The sequence below is a fragment of the Conger conger genome, chromosome 6 (genome assembly GCF_963514075.1).
Source record: "Conger conger chromosome 6, fConCon1.1, whole genome shotgun sequence".
Lineage (NCBI taxonomy): Eukaryota > Metazoa > Chordata > Actinopteri > Anguilliformes > Congridae > Conger > Conger conger.
The window spans coordinates 62,909,126-62,929,865 of record NC_083765.1 but is presented as its reverse complement, the minus strand read 5'-3'; the positions used below and the strand labels follow the sequence as shown (position 1 = coordinate 62,929,865).

Here is a 20,740-nt window from a genome sequence, read left to right as displayed (position 1 = left end):
CACCTGGGAAGGGAGAAGACGTATGAGCGGATCCTATCTCGCTTTTACTGGCCTGGCATCAAACGGGCAGTGGAGGACTACTGCCGACAGTGTGCGGAGTGTCAACTGCACAGCCCCCGGGTGACGTATCGCAATCCCTTAATCCCTCTCCCCATTATAGATGTGCCCTTCCGCCGAATTGCTATGGACATAGTGGGACCCCTGCCCAAGTCCAGCCGGGGTCACCGCTACATCCTGGTAATCGTTGATTACGCCACCCGTTACCCGGAGGCCGTACCCTTACGGGCCGCGACGGGGAAGAGCATCGCGAGGGAGCTGTTCCTCCTCTTCAGCCGGGTGGGGATTGCGGAAGAGGTCCTGACAGACCAGGGGACCTGTTTCATGTCGGGCGTGATGAGGGAGATGTGCCGCCTACTCCGGGTCCAACAAGTGAGGACGTCCGTCTACCACCCCCAGACCGACGGGCTGGTAGAGCGGTTTAACAAAACCCTCAAGTCAATGCTGAGGAAAATGATCACAACGGACGGTAAGGACTGGGACCACTTATTACCGTACCTATTATTTTCGATACGTGAGGTCCCACAGGCATCCACGGGGTACGCGCCCTTCGAGTTGCTGTATGGGAGACGTCCCCGAGGGCTACTGGACCTCGCGAAGGAGGCCTGGGAGCAGCAGCCGTCCCGACAACGCACCCTCCTGGAACATGTGGAAGCTATGGACCAGCGGATGGCAAAAATCTGGCCCATGGTCCGGGAGCACATGCAACAGGCCCAGAAGGAGCAGGCTAGACTGTACAACCGAACAGCCCAGGTGAGAGAATTTCAGCCGGGGGATAAAGTCATGGTGCTGATCCCCACCAATGAGTGCAAATTTCTGGCCAAATGGCATGGGCCCTATGAAGTAGTAGCCAAGGTTGGGCCAGTGAACTACATGGTAAGACAGGTGGGCCGGAGACACCAGCTCCAAAAGTACCACATTAACCTGCTAAAGAGGTGGCACGAACCCGTGCACGACCCTGCTCCCCTCTGCTTAACCACAGGCGGCGCCACCGGAACACCAGAAGTGGCCACTGGAGACCTGCTGACCGACCGGCAGCGCCAAGACCTCCGCGAGCTGGTGAGTCAACACCGGGATGTGCTCTCCCACCTCCCGGGCCGGACTACCAAGGTCCACCACGACATCGTCACGGAGCCAGGAAGGAGGGTTCGACTGCGGCCCTACCGGATCCCGGAGGCGAGAAGGCAGACCATCCGGGAGGAGGTGGCGAGGATGCTGGACCTGGGGGTCATAGAAGAATCCCAAAGCGCCTGGTCCAGCCCGATAGTGTTGGTCCCAAAACCGGACGGCAGTTGGAGGTTCTGCAACGACTTCCGGAGGTTGAACGAAATCTCCCGGTACGACGCCTACCCCATGCCCCGGGTGGACGAGCTGATCGAGCGGCTGGGACCCGCTCGCTACCTCAGCACCCTGGACCTCACCCGGGGGTACTGGCAGGTACCGCTGACCCCCCAGGCGAGGGAGAAGACGGCTTTCGCCACCCCGGATGGCCTGTTCCAGTACCGCGTCTTACCCTTCGGAGTGCATGGAGCCCCCGCCACCTTCCAGAGGCTCATGGACAACCTGCTGAGGCCCCACAGGGAGTATGCTGCTGCCTACCTCGACGATATCGTCATTCACAGCGCTGATTGGGAAAGCCACCTCAGGAGGCTGGAGGCGGTGCTCGGGGCGCTCCGGGAAGCCGGCCTGACAGCTAACCCGGCTAAGTGTCGCCTGGGCCTGGAGGAGGCTGACTACCTGGGCCACACCGTGGGACGAGGGTGCGTCCGACCCCAGAGTCAAAAGGTGGACGGGATCACCAACTGGCCACGACCCACCACCAAAAGGCAAGTGCGCACATTCCTGGGCCTAGTGGGGTACTATAGGCAGTTTATACCGGACTTTGCCACCAGAGCGGGACCCTTGCACGAGCTGACCAAGAAAGACCACCGGCACACGGTGATCTGGACCGAAGCCGCCGACCGCGCCTTCCTAGACCTGAGGGCCGCCCTGGGGAATGAACCAGTACTGACCACCCCTAACTTCTCCCAAAAGTTTGTTTTGCAGACCGACGCCTCTGAAACCGGACTTGGTGCGGTCCTATCCCAGATCCAGGACGCCACCGAGCACCCGATCACCTATATCAGCCGGAAATTGCTGAAGCATGAGAGGAATTATAGCACGGTGGAGAAGGAGTGCCTGGCCATAAGGTGGGCAGTCGGGAAGCTCAAATACTATCTGGTAGGAAGGGAATTTATCCTTATAACTGACCATGCCCCATTGCAATGGATGTATCGGTGTAAGGACACTAACGCCCGGGTGACCCGATGGTTTTTAGAACTACAAAGTTTTAAATTCACGGTGGAACACCGAGCCGGGAGACTCCAAGGGAACGCGGATGCCCTGTCCCGGATGAACGAGGGCCTCTTTGGTGACGCTCCCGCCGAGGGCGTGGAGCTGAGGGGGAGGAAATGTGGTGGCCCGATCGGAAATCGGTACACCACTGGTGTGGAACGGCCCGTGCGCCGGCGGCTTCTGCTAGGAAAAGTTATTAACCACGTGTATTTCCCCAGGTCGTATCTAACAGAGCCGCACCGGAGCGAGAGCCGGCGAGGAGAGTCAGAACCATGGCCAGCGACACGGGGAAAGACGCGTGGGGAATGTGAGGAAGAGACAATTAACCCTTCTCATTGGACAGGCGCAGCCGGACCGACTCCGAGAGAGAGCGGAGCCGTACAAAAGGCGAGGCGCAACCACAGAGCGGGGCTGAGTACGGAGGGAAACGGAGGCGAAGCCCAGTGAGGAGGAAACAGCCACGGGAAAGCAACTAACGAGGCCACGGTGGAAGCGGGTCTTCGGAGGCCCTACCAAAAGGCGCGGCCGGCACGGACCACCCAGAACCGCCGACGGACCGGGAAACCTAATTTTTTGGCCGGTGACTTTTTTTTCGTTTTTGTGAGAAAGGACGTTTTTTTGTTTGGGACGTTGTAAAAGTGCCCTGAAGGCACACCAGAACCTCATTAAACTACCCGTTGAGGAACTACTCTTGCTCTCTCTGCCTCTCTCTCCCCACGGGGCGCCACAATATATATATATATATATATATATATATATATATATATATATACTTGCCAGTTGTCTTTAGGCAACAATAAAACAAATGTGCTTAATTTATTTTATTATTCCGTCATTTAAATGTATTTTTAAATTTACTTTTTTGTCCTAAGTCTAAATGTCCCACTATAAAAGTTCACCCAAACTGTCTGCAGGTGGTAATGAGAACGGTCAATTAGCTATGATTGACAGACTGTGCCCCTACATTCCACACATTGTCGCTTGTTGAAAAATGAATTTATTCAATTTTGGAATAAGGCTGTAACGTATAACATAAGTGAAGCGCTGTGAATACTTCCCGGATGCACTGTATATATATATATATATATATATATATATATTGTAAAAAAATACCTTGCTTCAACTTAACCCAACACATGACTGAAAACAATTCTTGCATTTCTCCCTTGTGAAGGTATATGATGTGATTTTGTCTGACATATTTTACTCATAAAAAGTAAATAGTTTTAAAGCTATCACTGAATACATCATTTGGGATATTAGATTAAGGTTACTAGGAAGGAAAACATAATAATTTAATTAACCAAACATAATTTAAAATAAATTTTGCTTATGTTATTCACTGAATCTAAATATAGCCTAAAATAAATCGTGACCTATGCTTTTATAAACCAGCCTGCTTTTATATTTATGATTTTGACCGCAGATTTGTCCTCATCCATCACCATCTCTGCTGTGTATCTAGCACCATATCTGCTGTTCTCTGCTATGCTTCATGTGAAGAAAGACAAGATAGAATGATAAAATCTATTTGGTGTATGTACCGTAACACTTAAAATTACATTGTTTGTATGACTATGAAATTTTACCAGAATGTACAGTGTCAGTGTACAACTTGCTTAGCCTGAGCGATATGGCGGAGACCTCTAACTTCAGCGAGTTTACAGAGGTAGAATTGCGTGAGAAGCTTGCCCTGATGAGTTTTGCCACATATTTAGGAAACGGCTACACTAATGGTGATTTTTAAAATGCCCACACACATTAATTAATTTCATCCAAATAATCTGAACTGAAACAAGCCTGACAGTGCTCCTTTAAGTGTTTGGGGTTAGGGTTAGAGGTTTACAGTTTAGGGGTTATGACAATAGTAGGATTGGGCAGTTTTGATAGTACAATTATTAATGACATTACTTACTGGCAGGTCAGTAAACTTTTTAAATTGTTTTTGATAAATCTCAGGAGCCAAATGCTCTAAAGCTCCAGTCTATTTTTGACATGTGACAGCTCCATTTGTCTGTTAACTATTCTAACTATTCAAATTTAAACTAAAATGTTACTATTGACCTCATCTGTGGGGTTGGTTGTAGCAAGGTATGGAGTTGGATGCAACATCTCAGTTCACTATGCCTGTCAGATAGATAAGTATACATTTTATATTTTTCCATGGCTATAACAGTCAGAGATCTATGCTGATACACTTTAACAGAGAGCAGGCTGATGTTAGCATTAGGGCTGATCAATTTGAGCTTCTTCATACTTATTCAAGAGAACAAAAGCTGCAGATGTTCCGATACAATTAGTGATGACCATGCGCTGTTAGCAGAGGTGAAAAAAAAAGGAAAAAAAAGGAAAACTTCTCCGCATCATGAAGAGGAAGTAAAAAGGAAAGACATGTTGGGGCGCTCCCCTGTTGTTGATATGTCCTGTAAAAGGAATTGTCATGTGTATATGTTTTATCTTGTTTATCCTGCACTTAGCTGGGAAGGGTTGTTGATATTTGTAATAGTTCAGGGGTTGAGGACCCCATGTAATTTTGTTAAGTTTTTTTTGGTCGTTAATGTGGTGAAATTGGCAGTTTTTAGTGTGAGAAAATGCCATGCCAATATTTTTGTGGTGTAATTTGTTCATTAAATCTGTCATTTTTCTGTCATCACCTTTTGATATCTTTGCTTGCTCCTTTGGTCCAATTGACCCACAAAGAATGATTAGATCCCTAAACTGTCTGTTTGGACTGACTGGAATTTATTAAGTGAGAAACTTGTAGACCACACATAAAGTTCAATACACATTTGTACATGGAGAGTAGTTCCCACTTTAGATTAGGGGCTGCAAAAAGCTTTGTTAGTAAATGATTTCTTAATACATTTGTATATCACGTGTAATAGGTGAGAAACTGAAAAGGGTAGACCATGCAAAACAAAGTTGAATACACATTATTTTTGCTTTCTTAAAAACCTTTACAAATATTGCATGCATGCATGCAATATTGCATGCATTTACGTGTCAAATTATAGATTGAAAACGTAATTTACAAACAGGTTTTGAACCAAACACATGCCACATCACCTAAGGTGGAGAGGGAGAGAATGATTTTTAGCTAATTGGGATGATTAGGTTGAGCGCCACATTGAGAAGTTAGCCGGGACATGAGGGACCCACCTAGTCATTGCAATGAGTGTCAGTGTCATGGTTTAATGTTACATTACATTACATTAATGGCATTTGGCAGACGCTCTTATCCAGAGCGACGTACAACAAAGTGCATACCCATAACCAGGGATGAGTGCGCTGAAAGACCCTAGAGGGAAGTACAATTTCAACTGCTACCTGTACAACAACGATAAGGACCAGGGCCTATTTGAATTCTTCTTTTTTTTTTTTTTTTTTTTTTTTAAACAAATAAACAAACAACAAAGCAAAAGTGACCAAACTTAACTAGCCAAACACTGCTTACCTAGCCAAACTAAAAATACCGATACACAAAAAGTAAATCACAGAAAGACAACAATGAAGGTTCACAGGGAGGTAGGGAGGGACGGGGAGAGGTGCTGCTTGAAGAGGTGTGTCTTCAGTTTGCGCTTGAAGGTGGGGAGAGATTCTACAGTTCTGACCTCAACGGGGAGTTCGTTCCACCACCGTGGAGCCAGAACAGACAGTAGTCGTGAGTAATGTCTCATTCGAAAGATGGCCTCCCAAACCACTGTGTTGGGGCTTATTTGACCAGAGGGAGGAATGCCACCGAGCAGAAACTTCTCTAGATGTCTTCCATCCATATTACGAACCAAGCCCATACCTGCTGAGCTTCTACCATTTGGCAGGAGCAAGGTGCATGGTGGCTTCCCTGCTGGCCACACCACCATTTTCAAATATGTTTCATAGATAAGCTACAGAATATATGTGAATGTTCAGTTAACATGATGACTAACTTTTTACAAATCATTTATATATATTTTATTCAGGTTTAGTTCATTAGTTACTTCATAACTTACAACATATTATCTAAATATGAACAAATTATTCATGAATCATTTACAAATGTATTTATTGATTTTTGGAAACAGTAATCTACGAATCATATATAAATGTTTAGTTAACATAATTCACTGTTTACAAATAATTTGCACGTTATTCATGATTAGTTAATTACTTACAGCATATTATCTATATACAAACAGCTGATTTATTTATCATTTACAAATGTATTTTAATAATTTGTTAATGATGAGTTCATCATGAACCTAGTAACTTATAAATTATTTATAAGTGATCGTTTCTGAAACTGAATGATGAAGACTGAAAACCTTGTTATTGGTCCCCAGGAACTTTCTAGGAAAGTGCAACAAGCTCTTGCCCCTCCAGACCCTTTTCCAAGAACCTCTATTCTTGATCCCTCCTTGAATTTCACCTTGCATACTAAAAAGCTTGTTCAATCCTGTTACTTACTTGCAGTTAAAAATGTTGCCAAGATTAGAAACATTTCGTTGTTTCAGAATATTCATATTTTGGTTTCATTGCAATTCCCTGTTTACATTTCCTCAGCCAAGGAGTTTGTTTACAACAGGTCCAAAATGCAGCAGCTCGCCTTCTTACCAGGACTAAAAGCAGGGAACCTATTATCCCTGTGCTTGCTTTCCTTCACTGGCAGAGTACAGAATTATTTTTTTGATTCTCACAATTATGTACAGGGCTTTACATGGAGAAGCTCATGACTCTATAGCTGAGCTGCTGTCTCCTTACACCGAGGTCACTGAGGTCTGCTGGTCACCCTGAGGACTGGACCTAAATTGAAGGGAGACTGCTCTTTCGCTGTTCTGGCCCCTAGACCAGGGGTCGGCAACCCTGGTCCTGGAGAGCCGCAGGGTGTGCTGGTTTTCGTCTCCACCTTAAAATAAGCAACCGATTCAGACCCAAAAACCAGGTGAGGCAAGTTAACTGTGTAATCAACGGCTTTCATTGATCAATTAATGCCAAGTAACAACAAAAGCCAGCACACCCTGTGGCTCTCAAGGACCTGGGTTGCTGACCCTTGCCCTAGACTGTGGAATAGTCTCCACTGACACTTTTAAGAAACTTGAAAAAAAACCAATTTTACTCCCTTACATTCCCTGATTATTGATCCACTGGCCATTTCTTTGTATTTCCTTTAGTATGCTTTATTTGTCTTAAATTGTCTTTGTATTCATTATTTTCTATTGTTTTTATTGTGTTTGTGTTTTTTGTTGTATCCTGCTTGTTGAGGTTTTGTGATTTTTTAGTATTTCACTGTAAAGCACTCTTCACATTCTTCCAGCCTACAAACCTCACATTCTCACTCTCACACAAAGTCCTCTCCTATGCTCAAACCTTGACTAAATGTTACAACCGTGGTCAGGATGTGGTAGCAGCACTCTTTGAGGGGGCAGGGATGCCTGGACTACAGACGAGGAGGAGGAGGAGGAGGAGGAGGATGGAGACATTCCAGAAAAGTATCAGCAATCTCCTGCTATATAATTTTTTTTTTTTTTTTTACTTTATTTCATGGTTTGATGACAACAAGCATTGGCTTTGTTACTTCATAAAAAGTTAAATGTTCATAAATGTTATGAAAACCTAAAAAGGTACTTTAGCTGTTTTTCTAAAAACTAAAAACTTTACTTTAGAAGGTTTTTAACAGAAGACTGTGTGAGTGTGCTATAATTTCTAAATAATTAATCCTCAAATGCTTTCCCAGAAGAGTGACGTTGCAATTGGCCTTTAAAACACCCTTACATATCTGCACCAATTACTGTGCGCTGAGCCCCAGTGCAGAATCACACAATGCTGCAACAGAGGCTTGCCTTACACTGGTCTCATCCCCTGAGCTGCAGATATAATTATGCATTAGCTTACCACACTCAACCCACCAAACATGTCAAGGTAGTGCCAATGACGGGCATCACCGATGACGCCAGACACAGATCTCCGTATAATATTGACTGTGCCATTTATTCTTAATCCCCGCCCACCCCCACACACCTTTCAGAGGGAAAAATTGTTTCATTAATTACAATGACTATAATGAATGTTAATTTTGCTTTTCAGTGTTGTGCATCTGTTAAACTGCATTAACCTTTAAACCTCTATTTTATTTCAAAATTCAGTCAGTGTTCCAGAACACCATTGCTTTCCATTATCTGTAGTGTTACATCAGTTAATGAAGGGATAATACCATATGAACGAGTCTGTTATGAGGAAATAACTGCCAGATATGATGGTGGTACATTTACCACTCGGAAGGGCAGTTATTTCCTCACAACTGACTACTTCATAGGGTATAAACAGAGGTAGAGGTAGGAAACGCAGAGTCTTCAGTATTCCATCGAGTTTTACAGCACTGTACCTATCAAAATCAGCTGGCACGTCTCGTCCTAGCAGCCAGTCCTGCAAAATGACAATGGCCCATGTACGGGTGGATCTCAAACAATTAGCATATCATGGAAAAGTTTTTTTTTTCCCCCATTTCATTCAAAAAGTGAAACTTTCATATATTGTAGATTTATTACACAAAGTGAAATATTTCAAGCCTTTTTTTTTTGTTTTAATCTTGATGATTGAAGCTTACAGCAAAAATCCAGCCTCTCAAAATATTAGAATATTACATAAGAAAATAGTTCATAATACAGAAATATCTACCTTCTGAAAAGTATGTTCATTTTTGCACTCAATACTTGGTTGGGCAATCATGGGGAAGACTGCTGACTTGAAAGTTGTCCAGAAGACACTCATTGACCACAGAAGGTCATTGCTGAAAGGGCTGGCTGTTTACAGAGTGCTGTATCAAGGCATATTCATGGAAAGTTGACTGGAAGGGAAACGTGTAGTAGGAAAAATTGCACAAGCAACAGGGATGCCCGCAGCCTTGAGAGGATTTTCAAGCAAAGCTGATTCAAGAACTTGGGGGAGTTTCACAAGAGTGGACTGAGGCTGGAGTCAGTGCATCAAGAGCCACCACACACAGATGTGTCCAGGAAATGGGCTACAAGTGCCGCATTCCTAGTGTCAAGCCACTCCTGAACCAGAGACAACATCAGAAGCGTTTTACATTTACATTACATTTACATTTGAGTCATTTGGCAGACGCGTTTAATCCAAAGCGAGTTACAAGTGCATAGGTTCTTCCACAAGTTAAAGCATCACATCCATAACTAGTAAAATACACATGAAGTGCTGTTCTAAACATAGTCCTCATAAGTGCAATTTCTTTTTTTGGGGGGTTAGACTAGAGGGGTAGGGATATCGGAAAAAGGGGGGGGGACTAAGGTACTAAGGTACTAAGGAATCAGGAGGTAGGACTAAGGTACAGTTTGAAAAGGTGTGTTTTTAGTCTGCATCGAAACAGGGGGAGGGATTCTGTGGTCCTGACAGTGGTAGGCAAGTCATTCCACCACTGAGGAACCAGAACGGAAAACAGGCGTGAACGTGCAGTTTTTAATCCAAAGCAATTTACAAGTGCATAGATTCTTCCACAAGTCAAAGCATCACATCCATAACTAGGAAAATACACAGGAAGTACAACATCAGTAACCTGATGAACCACTGTTATTAGTAGTAGCGATATTCCTGCATGGAAAATACACTACTACATCTACAAGTAATAGAAAAACAATAGACCCAGCTGTCATGATAAGCTTGTTCTGAGTAATTGACTCATTCATTGAAAGTGTTCAAAATAATAGCAGTGTGGAGTTTAATTAGAGAATTAATTCATTCTGTGTCATTAATTGTCCTTTATTAAGGAAAAAGGGAAGCAAATGTTTCACACATTGTGGAACATTGAGGAACAATGTCATTTGATTAAAAAGTTGATTGGAGAGGGGAAAACTTATAAAGTACAGCAAATTATAGGATGCTCAGCTAAAATAATCTCAAATGAAGAAAATGAGCAACTACTGTTAAAACGGATCAAAGAATAGTCAGAATTGCAAAGATTCAGCCATTCATCAGCTCCAGAAAGATCGGAGATGATCTACAATTACCTGTAAGTGCTGTTACAGAGATTAGCTTCGATCAAACATCAATCAGCAAGAAGCCCCCGTAAAACACCATTGTTGAAAAAAGGGCATGAGCAGAATCGGTTTGCCAAGGAACACAACGAGAGAAGAGAAATGGCGTAACATTCTGTGGGAGTAAAATTTTTATTTTCGGGTCTAGTGGTCGTCGACAGTACGTCAGAGCATGATGGTGCATAATGGCACATAAATCATGGTATGGGGATGTTTTTCATACTACGGTGTTGGGTTCGTATACCAGGGATCATGGATCCATTTGAATACATCAAAATACTTGAAGAGATTATGTTGCCATATGCCGAAGACGAAATGCACCTGAAAGTTTCAACAAGACAACGACCCCAAACACACAAGTAAGCAAGAAACATCTTGGTTCCAGACAAAAAGGATTGAGGTAATGGAGTGGTCAGCTCAATCCCCCGACCTCAACCCCATTGGAAACTTGTGGGTGACATTAAAAATGCAGTTTCTGAAGCAAAACCCAAAAACTGTGAAATGTAGTTCGTTCATCCTGGACTGATATACCTGTGTCTAGGTGCCAGAAGTTGGTTTACTCGATGCAACGCAGATACGCAGCAGTTATCAAAAACAATGGTTATGCAACTAAATATTAGTTCAGTAATTTAAAGTTAAGTTAAATCTTGAAAAATGTCTTCAGTTTATAGTTTGAAGAGAGTTTGAAGAGAAAAATGTCGACACTGACATTTTTTGGAACAGATTAATATTCATTTTCTTTGCGTCCTGTAAAAGAATAAAGCAGACTTGATGAAATTTGCTAATGCTTTGATTTGGAATTGAATGTGTAATGTTTCCACTACATTTGAAATATTTAACTAAAAGCTATTAAAAAATAATAGCACTTTTTTTTTAATGCACTATTTATTTCAACACAACTGTATATTCCTCATTGCATGCAAGTATGTCTAGCACAAGAGCAAACTGGCATTGGTTCTGAAAACTTTGCTATAGTTACCACAGCAAAACAGTGTATACAGGACAGCAGTTCTTACCTTGGCTAGTTTTGCTTCTCAGCAGTACTGGCAGGGTGGAACAGAAGCTATTATTTGTAAAGGGGTAAAATCAAATCTTGCTGACCCGTTTTGTTTGAAAAAGATAAGGTAAGGTGGCACTAAGCTAACATGAAATAAACAATGCAACGGTAGGGGAAAAACAAACCCGGCCCGAATGAGAGTCTGCTAGCCAGGACACAGGAAACCTCAGTGCATTTCAGCAGTGCAAGCGGAAACCTCCGAAACAAGAAACACCAACGCTCAGTGCAGATAATGGGAAACCCATCCAAATAATCTCAACATTTTGCAATGCTGCACTTTTAGGATTCATTCATCTGCCGTGCGATGCATCCCAACTGAACCACTGTACGAGCCATAAGTGCTTCTGTAATGGATATTCATTATTTAATCAGATTGGTAACTACCACCCGGCACTCCACTTGCAGTGCAAATACAAATACATGTATTCTGCACATGCTTTAACCCTCAGCATGGGAGCATGCGTGTCTGCAGTGACATCTGATGGTCACAAGAGGTGTTTCAGGCAAATGCAAACAAAGCTCACGAGTCAGATCTGGGAGAGGCCGATGAACACGGCTCCCTGAAATGGAGCCACATCAGTCTCACATACACGAAAGCATGTGCAAGCACACATATACCCAATTGCGGCTTTGTACTACGCAGGTAGCACGCGTGTAACATCCACTGAATCTGAACATTCTTCTGTATTTCTCACTGTGGGAGTGCTTTCCTTTGGCTTTGTAGAAACGCATCACTGTTTTTAACGGTTTCTAAGAACCTTACAGATAAGAGACTTTTATATGCACACATAGAAACACAACCGCTTCCCAATTCAGTAATAGTACGCTGGTGCTGTCATTGCAGTACAGTACAAATGATACAGTACAGAATTGGAAGTGTACATTATACATTTATTATTGAACCACCCTCTCAGATCCAGAAAACTGGGTACAGGGATTAAAAATAAAAATTCATTGCACTACTTAGTAAAGCATTACTGGTAATAACTCTCATAAAAAATGTACAAATGTCTGTTAAAAATTTTTATATCAAGCCTTCAAATGATTTTGGTTACAGTTATCATACATGTGAACCTACAACGTCATGTTAATCGATACAGTTGTGTATATTTAATAGAACAAAATAAAAACAACAAAAAGCTCAAATTCAGAAGCTAGTATTGGTTCAGCAAATTCTGAAAATACATAAATAGTGAAAATGAGGTAACTGCAAGTGTACCAAGCAGGGGAGAAAAAAATAAAAAATAAAAAATAAAATAAAATAAAATACTGAAATAACTATGACAAAACCCAGATGCGTTAAACGGTGGTAAAAGGACCTTCCCAGTTAACCAGGGAACAGCAGGACCCTTGGGACCCTCGGTTAAACAGTGGTAAAAGGGTCTTTCCAGACACCGAGGCTCGGCTAATGACACAAATGCTGGAGATGAGGAAAAGGCCTCTCTTGTTAAGACACTGCAGGTTCCGATCGGAAAAAATTGTTTATTCTAAAGACATTCGGCGGATTGACGGGAACAGGCGGCTGGACCGGGGTGGGTGAGTGACTGTGTGGAATGGATGAAAGACATGTTGAAGATTTTAGGTAAAAAACAACAACAACTGGGTAACGGGTTTTTGGCAATTAATGCATGATTTCAGGGCCCTGAAAAATGGTGAAAAGGGATAAACCCAAGGCTGAGATTGCTGGTTTGGGTTGCCCCGGACAGCGGTAAGTAACAGCATCCCCACCCCTCTGCACCCCTCAGCCGACACGGGCACCCTCACCTTCACCCTCAAGCTGACCTCTGGAGAAACCAGTCCCCACAACACCACAAAAATACAAATCTGTGCTTCCCTTCTAATGCAAAAACAATCATCTCAAGAGTGATAAGTCTTCATCACATTTATGTGCCTTTATATGTACAACCATAAAGTAATAATAACAATAATGGTAATAATAATACACAGCTAATTTTGTGCACACAACCAAAAAAAGAAAAGAAAAAGAGGGAACCAATTTCAGAGAGAGGGGCAGCCGGTGATTTCTGCGTTGCTATGGCAGTGACTGAAACCGGGGCGACGGCAGTGCTTTGTCCAGTGCCCTCCCTCCGTCCCACCCAGACAAACTGCACTGCGAACACACAGACGGTACGGGACCCCCCCTTGGGACCCCCCCCTTAGGACCCCAGACTGACCCCCGTGCGGCTGTGGGGAATGTCCTCCTACCGCTCTACTGAGCGCGCGGAGCAGGCAGAGAGGCTCCGTCCCGAGGGCCTATGAGATGGTGGGTGGAGGCGTGGCATGGCGGGTGGAATGAGCTGCTGTCCAATCAGCAGGCCACAAAACCTGGAGACATCCTGTGAACAGCATCGGACTTGGAGCGAAGGGCAGAACCAGGAAACGCAGTATCCACACCCCGAGGTTGTTAATGGACACTGGCCATCGGTGGGGGGGCAGGACCAGTGTATGGTACTTAAATAACCACTAATCAGCAGCACACAATTACTCACACACACACACACACACACACACACACACACACACACACACACACACACACACACACACACACACACACACACACACACACACACACACGTTTGTGGGTGTACAGACAGACACACACAAACAATCTACATTAATCTCAGAGCACTCCAATTCTCAAAGACAAACTTATAATATATTGCATTAAGCAACACCTGCCCCCCATTTTAATTTTGACCTAGATATCTGTACTTCTCATTCTCAATTTTGAACCCAAAAATTAACCTTCCATTACATTTCTTTGCCCTCCCACCCCCGTCATGTAGTACAAAGACCACATGCACAGTTTCCACAGTCACAAAAACTTTTCAATACCTGGGAATGTTTAAGCCCGCCCACACACGCACCTACGTGCACACACACAGAAAGCAAGAGCTTTAAACATAATACAGTGGAGAAAGCCAATACCAGGATGAAAACACTGTTATACTGATTGTAGGAATATTGAGAACAATGATCTTTGGAGTTACAGTCACAGTCTCAGTTAAAAACCAACCCTGTTAATGCTTCTGCGGCTCAGGTGTCTGCAGTATAGAAGACTGCAACATGTCAAAGGTAACACTAACTCACGCATTGCGAAAGGAAAACACATGTACGGAGTGTGTGTGTGTGGGTGTGTGTGTGTGTGAGAGGGAGAGAGATGTAAAAAATAAAGTGGAAGGAGAGGAGAATGAGGAAAGTGTGATGAAATGACGGACAGGACCCCGGTGCGGTTTGCAGAGGCAGGGAGTGGGGAAGGGGCTTATATACAGGTGGACCCGCCCCCCTCACTCGGAGTCTCGCTGGACCTCAGAAGCATCCGCTCGGCAGATGGGACAGGTTCTGTTAGCCTGGGGGGGGTGGAGGAGACTAATCAACATCAGCCTCAGACACGAACAGACCAGCAAAAACAAAATGACCTCACAAGGTTAGTGGAATGAGTTGTCAATGTTATAACACTGGCAATAGCTGGAAGTCAACGAGTACAGTGGTAGTCAGAGTGACAGCAATGAGGAACTATACAACACATAGAAGCACAGGCACCAGTTCTGTTCTGTACATACATACAGTTCTGCTGGGCTTTCATTCTCTAAAATGCACAATGCTGTATGCATTTCTAATTGGCATTTTGATTAAAAAGGACATCTGCAGTACAGAGGCAGACCACAGCTTCAGTCCACACTCACCTTGAGCCACTTGTCCACACACTTGGCGTGAAACTCGTGATTACAGGGCAGGACCCGGAGCAGCTGGCGAGACTCAAAATCGCACATGCACACCACACACCTGTAGAACAACCAGCGGCACATTAATGTACGTACACTGACAAGGTGTAACCCCACCCTCCTGGTTCAGGTATATGTCACTCACAGGGTCTGCTCAGACTGATGGTTGTTGGAGTTGAATCTGTAAGATGGAAGCTGTTCGATGTCGGCTTTGGTCAGCCCGCGAGGTTTAGCCTCTCCCAGTCTCTCAGCCAGGTTCAGCAGAGCCTGAGGTAAACACAAAGGGTCACACACGACCAGCACCGACAGCTCACACACGCTGCTCACACACACACTGCTCACACACGCTGCTCACACACGCTGCTCACACACGCTGCTCACACACGCTGCTCACACACACACTGCTCACACACGCTGCTCACACACGCTGCTCACACACGCTGCTCACACACACGCTGCTCACACACACACTGCTCACACACACTGCTCTCACACACAGCTCTCACACACTGCTCACACACACAGCTCACACACACTGCTCACACACACTGCTCACACACACAGCTCACACACACACAGCTCACACACACACAGCTCACACACACACAGCTCACACACACACAGCTCACACACACAGCTCACACACACAGCACACACACAGCTCACACACAGCTCACACAATTGACAAACTCAGACAGCACAAATAGTGGGAAAAACAGCTGTGAATCTGCAATCAGGATTTCACCATTATCACTTAACGCTTCTGGAGTTGGAAATAAAATAAAAGGCAAAGTGTTTTCTTGTGCATAAAGGACCCATATAGCGATTATGTGCTTTGAAAAGAGTCCATTTTAAATAAGAGAATGTTGGTACAGCATGTCCGTCCAAACAAACGTTCCTTGAGGTTCCCAGGGAATGTGGGAGCGTAGACAAACACACGGTGGCCACTTTCTGACTCTGGCTCTCAGAGAATGAGCTATGAACAGCCCAGTGAGCAGCTGCATGGGGACACCCAGGCAGGAGGAGGTGGCTGAGAGGACAGACAAGGGTTAAGGAGAGAGACGGGGTCTGACCTCGTAGTTCTCTACCTCGCCGTCGTCCACATCCAGTTCCAGGCTGATGGCGGGCCCCACTGTGGGCTGGACTGGCAGCATCGAGCTGGCAAAGGTGCACGAGAGAGAGGGCAGAGGTACACAATCAATGACAAGGCGACCATTGTATTTATTTAGCACTGTGAACCCACATGCTTACTCAGACACTCAGACAGCACCCCAGAGGGTGGGCACTCACAGGAAGTACGGCAGGAAGCTGGGGTGGTAGGGTGGAGGGGGCACAGGCTGTTGGGAGCGATACCGTCGCCCCGTTATCCTGCGAGGCATGAAGTGGGGGTACGGCTGAGAGAGAGAGAGAGAGAGGGAGAGGGAGAGAGGAGAGAGGAGAGAGGAGAGAGGAGAGAGGAGGAGGGGGAGAGGGAGAGGGAGAGGGAGAGGGAGAGAGGGGGAGAGAGAGAGAGAGAGGGAGAGGGAGAGAGGGGAAAGAGAAAGAGAGAGAGAGAGAGAGGGAGAGGGAGAGAGGGGAAAGAGAGAGTTACCAAACTACACATCCTGCCACTTCAAGCACTTCAATGACCTTCACCCTTTCAGGTGTGAGGTCACATATGCCAGTAGAATGCTCTTAATTGAAAATTCTGATGCTGATGTAACAATCACTACTGTAGCCACCACTCTTTCCAATGATGACGTGCAGGAGAAGGGAGATATCTTACCACTCCAAAGAGTTCCTGAGGTAGGGGATCATGGGAGAGGAACTGCAGAGGTGTGGAAGGGGGCATGGCGCTGGCGTGGGCCGAGTGGGGGAAGTTGAAGCCCCCGCCCACAGACAGGTGCTCGCTGAGAAGCTCCACCTCGTTTTCGATTCTCTGCAGAGGCTGGGGCGGGTCAGAAAGACTGTGAGAATCATCCAGAACAGAGACAAAACTATAACTCCATCATCGTCCTAACAATGATGTATTACTAGGGATATATACATTCAGAATACACTGCAAAAAGCTCTGTCTTAAGTGTTAAGAAATAACTTAATCTTTTTTCCCTCAAGTTGAGAACATTGGCTATTTTGTGCTCAACAAGTGAAATAGTCTAACCCTAGAGGCAAATCATAAAATGAGTCAAACCATCTCACTTCATGGGCAACTTTTATTATTATAATTTAGCAAAAAAAGTTGGCCCGTTTTCGCAGAGTAAGATTGGCCCTAGTGCTCCATAATGTTTGGGACAAAGACCCATCATTAATTTATTTGCCTCTGTACTCCACTATTACAGATTTGTAATAAAAACAATCATATGGTGGCACTGTCAGCTTTTAATAAAGGGCACTTTTATACATTTTGGTTTCACCATGTAGAAATTACAGCAGCGTTTATACATACCCCCTGCCCCATTTCAGGGCATCTTAATGTTTGGGAGGCAACAATGTTATGTAAATGATAGTATGTTTCGTATTTTATTGCATATCCTTTGCATGTCACGACTTCCTGAGGTCTGTGACCTATTAACATCACCAGAGTCAGGATATCTCATTTCCAGGTCGTCCGACAAGCAATTACTAAAACTCTTTGCATTTGAATTGCTCTCTATAGGAATTGGGAGTGGGAGTAGATTCAGCTGTAAATTATGCTGCTATAGTAAGGAAGAAATTTGTGAGGTAAATGGCTTGAAGTCATCAAGGGTCCAAGGTATGAAGGAAGCTTCAAACCACTGTGCTGTTGCCAGATATGCAGTAGATACAAAAATAATAGTTTCTCCTGAATATTTTTTCCATTGAGTTCAACAGGAAATTTTGTCAGGAGAAACTGTTCTTTTTGGAAATAAATAAAAGTTGAGTCTTTGTCTCAAACATTATGGAGGGCACTGTAGATCCCTGAGGTATGCTACAGGACATGGGAACAGTGATGGACACATTCACCACCTGTCAAAATGGTGGTCAGATTGCATTCTAGGTTGGGTTCAACCAGGAAGTCAACCCCAGGTTTTCAGATGGTCCATTAAGATCACCTAATCAACAGCACACAAAGCAGCCCTATATGCACTCGAAAATAACTCTTTGTTAAGACTCTTTGCCTCATGAATAAGTAATTTAGTGCTTGAACCAGGACTGTCTAGGGGGCGGCCTGTAGCATAGTGGCTAAGGTAAATGACTGGGACACGCAAGGTCCGTGGTTCTAATCCCGGTGTAGCCACAATAAGATCCGCACAGCCGTTGGGCCCTTGAGCAAGGCCCTTAACCCAGCATTGCTCCAGGGGAGGATTGTCTCCTGCTTAGTCTAATCAACTATTTGTCGCTCTGGATAAGAGCGTCTGCCAAATGCCAATGATGTAAAAATGTAATGTAACAATATTACAGCCAAACAGAAGAGTTCACGCCCACGGCTCGCCCCTTCAGTCCCACCTGACTTACCGAACGAGACTGCTGCGTCTGGAAGGGTACAAACTGCCCCGGTGGGGGCAGGTGAGGAGGGTGGTGGGGTAGATGGGGCGGGTGCAAGAGGAAAGGGGGGTCACTGGAGAGGAGGGAGGGGAATGCGTAGGGCACCGGCAAGTGCTGCACTGAGCAGGCCTGCAGCATCTGGGGTGAAACAGAGTGGTTAGAGCATATACCCACCACAAAAACAGTGTCACCCCCCGCCCCACACCATTACAAGGCCCTGAAGTACCAGGACAGGAGCCGAGAGAAGAGCCCCCCCTAAGACAAGGTGCCAAGGTGAGAGTTGGTTCACCCCGCCACCCCCAAATACCACAACACAACGTTACCACAAGTACAGCCAACCGTTGCAGTGCAACAAAAACAAACTTGGACAAACTTACACATTATACTAATTCTCACTTCTTAGTTACTGTGTGTAAGGGCATCATTAATTTAGGATTAACATGAAGCAGGAGCTGTACTAAAGCACATTACAGTCTGCACCTGTAAAAATGATTTGACCACTTTTTCCTCGGTTGTCTAGTCTGCAATTGACTGCACTCCCACATACAAGCCCATATTAGGCTCTCCAGAACAAAAACAATATGTGATGAACAGACTGGCCACAAGAGGGCAGCACAGGCCAACAGGAAACACAGAAGTATTTTTCACTCATAAACAAGGGAGGTTTACTTCATGGAAAATTCACTCCCCCAATACTGCCCAATATAAAGTTACTCTTAGACAAATAGACAGACTCAGACATAGGTGGTGTAGGTTACTTTCTCACACATACACACACACACACACACACACACACACACAGGTAACGCTCTCACACACAGGCAGGTGTAGGTTACTCACTTTCGCACGCACACACGCACACAAGGGTGTAGGTAACTCACAGGTGGGGGCACGCTGCAGACGGGGTAATGCTGGCCGCTGAACACCACTGAGCACCCTGGGACCTGCTGCTGGGTGGAGCAGGCAGGGAGGTGCTGTCCCGTACAGAGGGGTGGGGGCAGCCCATGGGGAGGCACCGGCGAAACCGTGTATGACACCGGCACTGTACCCTGCTGCAGCTGGGGAAGGGGGAGGGGGAGGGGAGATTACCCACAAATCCTCAGAACCATGGCCCAACCCTCACTGTGCCCAACCCTCACTGTGCTCTATACATTAATACCATCACAGAAACACCCTTTAAGGTGTGAGGTCACAAAAACATCATTAGAATGTTCTTAACTGGGCATTCCACTGCCAGACTGACAAAATGTTCTAGATGTTCTAGAACATGGACTTGGAATTTAGAAAAAACATTCTAAAAAATGTATTGTACAAAAGGTTAAAATGCCAACTGGACTTAGCTAGAAGGCTCCACTGTAAAATGGTTACCCTGGCAGAACAGAGAGACCAGCGCCCCACCTGGTCGTGGAGGTCCACCACCATGCTCTGCTGCTGGGGGTGAGCGGCGGGGTGCAGCAGGCGGGGTGACAGCGTGGGGGGGTGGAAGGCTCGCGGCTCCTCCAGGCCGGGAGGCGGGGGAGGCTGGCCGTACGGGTGCGGCTGGAGCGAGTGGGGCGGGTGCTGGGCGTGGTGCGGGGCCAGGTGGGGGTGGTGGTAGTTCTCGTCCTGGGCCCCCCCGGGGGAGCCGTGGTGGGCATGGTGCTGTCGGGTCAGCCGCTCCCGACGACCCCGCTGCCGCCTGACGGGAGGGCTGGGGAGACATCATCACCACCAGCATTACCACCATCATCATCACCACCACCAGCATCACCACCATCATCATCACCAACATCACCACCATCATCATCATCATCATCATCATCATCATCATCATCATCAGCATCATCATCATCATCATCATCATCATCACCACCAGCATTACCACCATCATCATCACCACCACCAGCATCACCACCATCATCATCACCAACATCACCACCATCATCATCATCATCATCATCATCATCATCATCAGCATCATCATCATCATCATCATCATCATCATCACCACCAGCATTACCACCATCATCATCACCACCACCAGCATCACCACCATCATCATCACCAACATCACCACCATC

At 45.4% G+C, this 20,740-nt stretch overlaps 1 protein-coding gene across 7 annotated transcripts in view; it reads right to left on the bottom strand.

The window, feature by feature from the left end:
* Window positions 1-12,339: 12,339 nt before the first annotated feature.
* Window positions 12,340-20,740, bottom strand: part of LOC133130344 (E3 ubiquitin-protein ligase RNF38-like) — a 44,157-nt gene continuing 35,756 nt past the window's right edge. For all 7 annotated transcript variants that reach the window (XM_061244867.1, XM_061244868.1, XM_061244866.1 and 4 more), the window contains 9 exons: window positions 20,079-20,370; window positions 19,562-19,738; window positions 18,651-18,818; window positions 16,963-17,124; window positions 16,488-16,591; window positions 16,271-16,355; window positions 15,343-15,464; window positions 15,159-15,258; window positions 12,340-14,822 (listed from right to left, as the gene is read on the bottom strand). In XM_061244867.1, the coding sequence (XP_061100851.1) occupies window positions 14,760-14,822; window positions 15,159-15,258; window positions 15,343-15,464; window positions 16,271-16,355; window positions 16,488-16,591; window positions 16,963-17,124; window positions 18,651-18,818; window positions 19,562-19,738; window positions 20,079-20,370 (1,273 nt within the window). In that variant the 3' untranslated portion in view covers window positions 12,340-14,759. The remainder of the gene's footprint in view (window positions 14,823-15,158; window positions 15,259-15,342; window positions 15,465-16,270; window positions 16,356-16,487; window positions 16,592-16,962; window positions 17,125-18,650; window positions 18,819-19,561; window positions 19,739-20,078; window positions 20,371-20,740) is intronic.